General features: G+C 40.8%; 1 protein-coding gene across 2 annotated transcripts in view; it reads right to left on the bottom strand.

The window, feature by feature from the left end:
* LOC143353228 (very long chain fatty acid elongase AAEL008004) overlaps window positions 1–10090 on the bottom strand; it is a 39228-nt gene that overhangs the window by 4677 nt on the left and 24461 nt on the right. For both annotated transcript variants that reach the window (XM_076786390.1, XM_076786391.1), the window contains exons 2-3: window positions 1006–1085; window positions 209–480 (exon numbers count right to left, since the gene is read on the bottom strand). In XM_076786390.1, coding sequence (XP_076642505.1) covers window positions 209–480; window positions 1006–1085 — 352 coding nt within the window. The remainder of the gene's footprint in view (window positions 1–208; window positions 481–1005; window positions 1086–10090) is intronic.

Here is a 10090-nt window from a genome sequence, read left to right as displayed (position 1 = left end):
TCTCCAAATAAATTTTTAGATGAGTGATCACTCTATTTATCGTGCAGTATTAATATTACCTACAGTATTACTAGATCGTGTAAATTCGCTAAAATTATTTTGAGTTTGTTCTTCGAGCTGGTAGTTCGAATAAAAATTTGATTAAAAACGATTTATGATTTTATGAATGGATATTGTTGGGCCCTGTATCGACGTATAGCGAACGTACCCTAAGCGCTTGTGGATTGTTGGAGTAATCGACCGGCTGACAAGAGAAACTATAGTCGCTTATCCAGCCGCTGACCATAGCCTCGTAGAAAAGATACACACTGAACACCACTTGCACGATGTTGTACAGGATCATCACGGTCCTCAGGTCGTACGGCTTCTTGTCCCTCATGTACCTCGGTCCAGCAGACGTGCAGAAGTATATATAGGTTACCAGGATCATGAACAATGGTCCTGGGCTCGTCACCAGGAACCAATCTGAAGTCCTGGGATCTAGAAACAATTTTCGAAAATATTCAAGCATTCAACCCAAAAAATCAACTTATTTTGCGTTGCGTTACAAAATATAGCTATCTGTCATGTGTTGGAGAAAAGTTCGTTGTAACGAGTTCAATTCGATTCGATTCAAATAATATAAAGTAAGGTTTTCGATAATTAATTCAACTCTAGTATTTAACACTTTAATACATCGTCATTTTTCGTAGCGTAAATCGGTACACTAAATTCATTGAAAAATGCAATACAAGTGTATAAAAATTCGAAGAATACAATGTTCATAATTGAATGGAAAAATATGCATTTTTACGAACCAACTTAAAGAGAATAACGCTAAACAATAACTGATTTTCTAACAGGCTGAATCGTTTCGTTCGGATAAGGCACGGCTTGTCAAGAAGGATAAGTTGCTATTTCTGTCAGTAAATAAACAAAACAGGAACCGATCTATTTTTATCTACGACTAAAGAAGACTATAATCTTGACTGGTCCAGGCTCAGTATAACGAGCGTGGTGCATTACCATTTTTGTTGTACATGAAGTCTTTGTAGACCTCGATGATGCCCGACATTGTCCTCGTCGCTTCCCGAACAAAGTCTTGTCTGAAACAAAAGAAAAGACAGAGATGCAGCGAGATGCATAGAGGTGCAGAACCGTTTCGAACCGTTCGGTCCGGTTATCCTTGCTTCGGTGACAATAGGCGATAGCTCACACGGGGGATTACTGTAAAAGCGATAACGCGAGAGCTGGCCGTGTGGAGATTCCGCAGAATCCGCGTAATTGCTTCGCCGAGTGTCGCCCGGTAATCCTATATCCCCTGCATGGTCGTCCCTGAGGAATACTGGACGACACCGTTCATCGTCTTCCAATGAATCGCTATGCCAAAAGGGGAAGGACAACGGGCGGGCGTTTTTCATCGTTGACAGATCACCGTCGACTGTCGGTGCAATTTTCCTGTCAGCGAGACATTCGAAATTTGTCGTCGAACTAACTTTTTCTTGATGCAATAGGTCTCTTTTGGCAACTTATACTGCACCGCAAGAGTCGGACAATTTTTTATAGCAAATCTATCGAGCCCTAAAAACAACTTTACTTTAGAAAATCAATAACTTTCAACTTTTTTTATGTGATCCTGTAGATTTTGGCGAGAGAATTCCAAAAATCCAAGTTTTAATCCTAGGAGATCGATAATTCAAAAGTTATGCGTGTGTAAAGATATGCGATTTTAAACGTTTTTGGCAGGTAAGGATGCCACCATGTTGGTATGTACTCAGCGTTGCGTGTCGTCTAACGAGCGGAGCCGCTAGATGGAAGCACAAGCACACAGTGATACCGATAACGTAGATTTGTAAGCGTACTCTTGTACTCTACAAACCTAACCCCGACCGACTTGTCGCGGCTCCGCTCATTGAACGATATCCGAGTACGTATCAATATGGCGGCGTCCTTACCTGCCAAAAACGCTGAAAATCGCACAGCTGTATACACGCATATCTTTTGAACTACTGAACTCCTAGAATCGAAACTTGGATTTTTGGCATTTTCTCGCCAAAATGTACAGGATTATATAAAAAAAGTTAGAAATTTCTGGTTTCCTGAAGTAAAGCTTAGGCCTACTAGCATTTATGGTGTTTATACATTTGTATAGTAAACTTTTTTATTTTATTAATGGACTGTAGATCTTTGTGCATTTATGGTGTTTATACATTTTTTAAATTGAATTTATTTCCCACAAAAAAGTGTATAAAACTGATAAAATTCTAAATCTGCCAATACTTAAACAATAAACAAGCTAAAATTGAGTTTATCTGACACAAAAAATTGTATTAAACTAATCAAATCCTCGGTTTGCCAATAACTTGAAAATGAAGGTAAACTTAAATCTGTATCCCACAGATAAAAAATATATGAAAGAAATAAAATTTTCAATCCACCAACGATTTGAAAATGAAGCTGAGATGGCTCTTGTTTTGCTTTGATCTCATGCTGTTCTGAAGAATCATCCCTTAAATTCGACTTTAATGGAAGGAAAGTAGCAGCCATTGATGGAAACAGAGAATACAATGAACAACACTGGCTAAAACGATCCTCGGACCGTGGCCTTGGGCTATGCCGAATAATTATCGCCTCTTTCTAATTGTACCCCGAGCAATTACACGAGCCGCGCGCAATCAGTCGAGCCGGAATTGTCGTATATCGCCGAGAACGACGGATTGGTTGAGCTAATTGGTAGGGGAATGCGACAACGTCGACATGATTATCACACTAAAATCGTTGTCTTGATCGAGTGGATGGAGAAACGGGGATAGATGACTTGCAAGATGATTGTGAGTCAACAATGTACAGGATCTTGATCTCTAGAGTCACTCTGGTAACCGTCAACAAAAAAGGAAAAATTCAGAAATGAACTAGAACGATGACACATTCGAAACAATAATAGACATTTAGGGGTTCACATTTAACCCTCGACGTGTACATAATTTAGATTACAATTTCAATCAGTCGACAACAAATGTATGGTAAGAGTCAATAGGTGAAATGCAAAACAGTAAATCTGTGGGACCTATTAAATATTAAGAATAGAAATTAATTTCTATATGGTTTCTGTTTCTCATGTGCATCTTCATTTTGTTTACTGATTACAGCGTTTACTCGATACATGTCCAAAAGACGGGTCTAGCCAGAGACAAATATCGTCCAGGAGATACTATTCCTTCTTTCAGGGATATACCCCGCGGTAGTGGGGACAGTTATGCGACTTTTATCAGCCAGGTATTTCCGACATATAACGAGAAAAGACTGTAGTAGGTTGCGGATCACTATGCATTTATTTGTAATAAAATTGGGTGGATTAAATGCACAACAGTGACAATATTCACAGAGTTAAAAAATTTAACTAACTTAATTTAATTTAATTTTTATTTTTCCGAAAGTTCGCAGTCTACTGATCAGTGTACTGAACGTTTTGTCCTGTTCGAGAATTAGAAGATTCCTTGGAAGTTTCGGCAATAGTAGACAGAAAACAACCATCAGTGGACAAGGATTCTGCGTCGTCAGCAAACAAAGGTTGGGGGAAACGAAGGTGCAGACAATAGTAGAGGAATGAGAAAAAGGGCTCTGTAGCTCCGGATGCATGACTCGCAGAATTCAGAGAGGACAGAAACCTTTCCAGCGGGCACCAACTGCGCATCAAGGTGAACCTGATCGTTAACTGTAACCATCTTCGGAGCCGCCCTTTTCTGCACTTGATAGGTTACAGCCTCGAGACGGTGAGTCGATTTTTTTTACACAGGGTACTCCCCTGAAAAATTTAAAAGATTCCCCGTGGGTAGATCATTGACGTCAATGGGGCACCATTGACGTCATAGGGACCCGGTTTGCAATCTTCTTAATTCCAGGATTCGCGCCTGAGTTCAGAATGCAGGTATGCAAATGCGAAATCCAATTTTTTCAAGGATGGTTACAAACACTCCACAGGCGGACCGTATTAATGATGCAACCATGATCTTTTGGATAGACGATTCATGGAATGAATGCACTTTTAACACATAGATGCAGGTAGGATTCAAGCAGGCAAGATTAATCTTCCTATTAGTAGTATGTGGAAAATCCTATGCGGATCCTTGAGCAAGGATCGTAGGAAGAAAGCGCGGCAAACCGGTTGGACGATACAGTCCAGGTAAACGCGAGTTTCGCAGGACGACAAGTAAATCGGCGGTTAAGCATGACGCAGGATCGAGGCATAATCGAAAATCATTCGAAGTTAATTATTGACGCGACAATTTTACAACTTGGGATTGCGCAACGTTGCTCGTAGGGGAATCCCGCGATTGCGATTTTTGCTGGACATTGTGCAAAAGAAACACTGCAACTCATGTGGACAGCTCGTGTTATCTACGAGATCTCACGAAATTAAAGAAATGTCTTTCGGTGAAATTTCAGCTAGAGGATTAAAGTTTGTTACACACATTTTTCAATTTTGAATTTGTTTATGAGAAGCTTGTAGCAATCTTGAATTTTATGAAGCAAATTCGTAGCAATTTTGAATTTGCTTGTGACAAGTTCGTAGCAATCTCAAATTTGTTCGAAGCGAAGCTTAGTAACGTGACGCCAGAAACAAATTTGTTTGTAACAATTTGTGACCAGAAATAAATGTATTTTGACTGCGCACGTGAACGTAACTAGCCGCGTGATTTGGACGAAGATTGATTCGTTATTACGCGTTCGCGGCATTTCGAGGACTCATTTCCGTTGATGCTGCGTTTCATCAATGTTAATTTCGTCGACGCGCGAGACATTAACCTTTCGGACGAACGATTTCGAAACTCGATGACGGCACTCGACGACGTTCGGTTATTCGGTAAAAGCGAATGAGTCAGAAATCCTGTACAAATCAAGGACCACTGGAACCGTAGCCTTCGAAACAGTTGCAGAGCTGTTTATCCCCGACGCGCGTGAACAACCACGGGAAAAATAAATAGGAAGTATGAAATACCATTTTGCCACGTTAAAAAAAGAAAAAAGAAAAAAAAGCTGTTGCTCGTTAACAGCAGCTACACCTGTATCCGGTCTCACTTGTGACTGGAATTAATCGACATGTGGAAAAACACTATTATCATTGTCGGTTTTATTGTGCTGTACAGTTCAAGAGAGAAACAGAAAGTAATCGCAAGAACGCGACAATTACGGTGCGGCTCTTTCGCACGGAGGAAATCGTAGACGTTACTTTCGCGTTGGCTTCGAGTAAGAAATGATTGAATGATTCTAGACGTTGCTAGAAGGCGTCGGATTGCGCTAGTCAACCTATTAGTGTTTTTTTTTTAATGAAAACGTCGTGCGAGGAAATTCGCTGCGTCAGTATCAGCTTCACGCGATTCATTGACCGACGGTTTATTATCTCGATGAACTCTCTTGCTACGCGAAGTCGTCCAGCACGGTTCGACGACTTCGAAACAAGCTCAGACCACGATCATACACGTCTTCTGAGCCGTTTTTGATGATCGATCGAACAAAATGTGCTCTAAAATTTACGAACAGTACAAAATAAAAATATATATCGATGACAAAATCTCGCAATTAGAGGTTTACAAGTGACAAGAATATTGTTCAGGGCATAGCTTACGATAGGGTCGTTATAGAGAGTGTATAGGACCCATGAAAATTTTTGAAAAAAATCCTAGTCTCCTCCACACAATCGCAAAATTAAAGCAAATTGGCAGGGGTGCAAAGTTGAAGTCTACACAGAAGAAAAGATCCACATCCAGAGCTAACAAACAGCAAAAGAAATGTTGAAGGCAGGGGTAGCTCATGTGATAGTCGTGAAGGGTATATGGGATCCATGAAAAATTTGGCCCCCACAGAAATCCAGCTTCCGGCAATAAAACAGCTCGAAGCAAATTGGGAGCTTCACAAAATCGGGATCGACGTTAACCCTTTGCACTCGAAGCTATTTTAACTCTAAAACGAAATATTTCTTCCGACCTAGAATATTTCCCTTCTATATACTTTTTTTCATGATATACTGAAATGTTTAGTAATGTCTTAAATACAAACAAATTTAATAATGTAGAAAATATTTTGAATAATGATACAGCAATTTTTAGTGACGCCTTACAGTCGCCATTCGAGTGTTAAGGGTTAAAGAATAATTTCTGGAACTAGAGATAGCAGACGACAAGAGGAGTCTTGCTAACAACACAGACATGAAAAATGTGTCCACGGTCCAACAAAAATGAGAGTCCCCCAATAATTCCTAGTCCCACCAAACAAATCCGCGCGATGGAAGCAATCTCTGGCACAGAAAATCAAGATTCGGAGCGAAACAACAACCAGAGCAAGGTGATTGGCCAGAAGTAACCTAACTTGCTGCAGGAGGAGTTTGCAAACTCGCCGGTCGCCTGACCCCCGTAAAAGTGCTAGATGTCTCGTTGGGAATAGTGGTGGAACGACTCGGTAACATAAAAGGCAAAAGCCCGGCTGTCTTGCGCGCGCGATAAGTAGCCGCGTGTACGGGCCCCCTTTCCTTTCTTGCCGTTTTATGGATGAAGGATGAAGGGCGGCCAGGCGCCATGACCATGAGAAGCAGAAGCCGATTCGAGCGGTGAGATTCCGAAGCAGCAGCGGCTACGATTGCGTCAACGAAATGAAGCAAATGTTCCACACGGTGTTCCAGTTTACTCCCCAGACCAAATTTCATCAAGGTCTACGCTTTCGGCTGCTTACTGCAACACCACCATGCGAAAATAAAAACGGGCCTCCGCGAACTGTTATAGTTATCGCCGCCATCCTTGGAACTGCTAACTTCACTCGAAATAATTGGCTCGCACAATTTGGGGACTCGCTGAATTTTCGTCTACGATATTTAATAGACTCGTACAATTCAACACTATATTCTTGTACGCAACTTCATGCAACTTATGCAATTTGTAAAGACTCTAATCTATAATTTCGTGACAGGTTGACCTCCCAAAAGAATTTTTTTAGTATTTTTGCTTCCTCGCCATCCGAAAGAGATAGCAGCCGGACATTTCGGTCGTTCGGACGGAGATGCTCCGCAACCTGTTGCGCAACGGCCTCGCCTACCATGAAAATTCCACCCGTCTAGAGAAGATCGATGCACGATCTATCCGATCCGAGCGGAGCGCGCTCGGTGCGCTCGTACTCGCTCTCTCGGAAAGTAAGAGTCCGCGGACGCCTCTTATCAAGGTCGGCTGCTTTTTCTGTATCAAAAAGGGTCACGGCGTTTGCGCAACACGTGGCCGTAATTTTCTCCCGATCATCGGCAACGATCGAAATCGGCCGCGATCATCAATTTTCACAATTCCCGCGTGAACAACTGAAGCCCCTTGACTCCACACCGTCGCGTCGTCACTGCTTCATCGATGAAACAGAGAATTGAAAACAAAATTATGGTGATCAGTTGGGAGACTAGTAGACTGTGAATTTCTATGCAAAATAAAAATTGTCTGCATTCGTTGCAAAATACTGAAGCTATGTGCGCATTCAATTCTTTTCTCAATCACTTTTAGAAGTCGAAAATAAAAAATTAGTATTCGTGAATTCTTGGAATGTTTTCACCGTTGTAAACTTGATCTACTAATTTTTGTCATACATGCAGAAAATCTGCAGTCTACCGAGATAATCTCAGTGTCTAAGAGCCCTAACTGAATCGGAAAAAAAAAATTAAAAAATGACTAACCGTCACTCCGTCACTTTCCAAAACAATTTCCATGTCAATTCGCTACAATTTTCCCGCCTGTCACATCAGACACGCAAACTGCATTGAAAACTGCAATCGCGATGCACCTAAAGGTTAACGATGCCTCTAAACGTTGCCGACGCACTTGAAGGAATTCTTTCGTGTTTCTCCGAATGGTGAACACTGTGGAAACCATTAAATATTGAATTTGTTCCACTTCTACCAAGTTAAGAAACGAACGATTAGACATAGGTAATAACAGCACAAATATTAATGAAACATCGGCAATTTCGCAGCAGCATCGTTTCGATGAACGCCGACTAGCGGGCGCCTCCTTCAGAAAAGGAAGACGAAAGCAGGTTGCAGGTTTTCATTGACAGGATGACACTCGCATAGTTGTCGATTGCGACACGCGTCGTGTTTGCACAGAGTCGGCGAAGTTTGTATAGTGGTCGGATGGAAAGAGAGTGAAGAATGCACCTACTCACGGCGACTGGTTTACAATTCCACGTTTCCTTCGTCTACGTTGATATCATAGGAAACTTTGTTTAACAGTGCCCGGGAACATGGCAACTATTGCCAGTTGTTGATCCCTCTCGAACGAGAATTATTTTAGTTCTCGACGAATCGTGTTTATTTTCGCCATGAAAATTATGCATCCAGGAGCTAAATGCGAGAATTAACCGAAGGACAAAATGTTTAACCCTCAATCTCCAGTGCGAGTTCTATGCCGGAGTCATTTCTGACCCACTACACTTATCTTTCGACGGGTCACGAATGACTCCGGTATAGCATACCGAGGGTTAATAAAAATTTTTGTAATATTATTAGGTGCACAAATTAATTCGTAGCCACGTATTCATGAACTTGTTCATTATTCACAAGCAATTTCTCTCCAAAATAATCTGGATCACTTTCCATTCATTTACTAATTTTAAAATCGATTAACTGTGAGAACCACGAATTAATTTGTACATCTAATACTCGAGAATAGTAATTGTTTCACTTGCTCAAAGTTCTTGTTCTTGTTCTTGTTCAGTCTGATGCAATCTTGTCATTATTATAAAGCGATATAGATTAGTTTCATTTTCCACTTGGTAGTTCCAGCGTTAAATGAAGTTAGTGTTTTTATTATACCGGAAACACAGTTGCCGGTGTTTCACATTTATAAATACTTTTCAGTTTCGTTCGCGTTTTATTGCATCGCTGTGCCCATGCGAGCGTGAACTATGCATTTACTCCGCCACTGCGAATTTTTTCGCTAAATGTCTTCGGATCGTGTTACGCCACTGACGGGCCACGCGATTATGCCGATTTTACTGTTCGGACAATTTGCAGACTGCGGTATCAGCAGTGATGCTAATAAAGTTTGGTAAATGTATCGAGAAATATTTACATGTTTATGTAATTAAGTGGGTTCATTTCTGTTCGATTAGAGTGTCTGCTAAAAATGTTTTCCTGCAACGTCTGTTGGTAAACTTGATTTTTATGCGTTCAGAGCATCGATCGACGTCTGAAATAGCATAAATGTTAAAACAAAATTTGACACAATTTTTATATTTTTTCAAACTCGGTCGAATGCTTGATAAAGTAATTATCCAGTGATATTAAACTTCAGATTTTACGCGTTTATGGCACTCATAAACGCCTGAATTTCGAAACAGTGGCACAGAAATGTTGAAACAAAATTTGACACAATTTTTATGTTTTTTCAATCTTGTTCGAATGTTTGACGTAGTAAATTAATTCTTGTTTCATTAAAATGTCTGCGTCAACATTTCGTGCGTACAATTTTATTCCGATATAAGATGATACTTTTTAATTCGAAATAAAAATGTCGCTATCCCCTCTTCTTCTTCTTCATCCGATATACGACGATAGCCGGTTCCGAGCCATCGCCTTATATCGAAAGAATAGGCATAGGCCTAAAACTCGCAACAGTTCGAGGGTTAATCTTCAGGTTTCACGCGTTTATGGCACTCATTAATTTCGACACAATGGCGTGTAAACGCCGAAGCAAAATTTCAAGCAACTTCGATTCCATTGCTAGGGTATTCAGAACACGCTAATGCAAGCTAATTACTATTAGATACAATTTCCGTGTAGCCGATAAAAGTGTCCATTAGCGTAACAGTTATCGCTTGCCGTGACCAATAGTGTATTTTTTTTTTATGGTGGTAAATGCTCCGAGTGCAACTGGTTCTTTGTAAATTTGCATACGGCTCGCAGTAATGCGAACAGCGAATAGACAGCCGTTGCAGCAATATTTCTACACTATCAGCGTTTCAGATGTAATTGATAGGTACGTTTCGATACTTTCGTGTAAGCCAAGTATCGACCTCGATGGCTACCTCGACGATCGTGGGACTGGTCGACGTTTTTCCTCTATTTGCATGATCTCGAAAACAC

This window comes from Halictus rubicundus, chromosome 4 (assembly GCF_050948215.1).
Source record: "Halictus rubicundus isolate RS-2024b chromosome 4, iyHalRubi1_principal, whole genome shotgun sequence".
Lineage (NCBI taxonomy): Eukaryota > Metazoa > Arthropoda > Insecta > Hymenoptera > Halictidae > Halictus > Halictus rubicundus.
The sequence above is the reverse complement of the archived record's forward strand: the minus strand, read 5'-3'. Positions and strand labels throughout refer to the sequence as shown.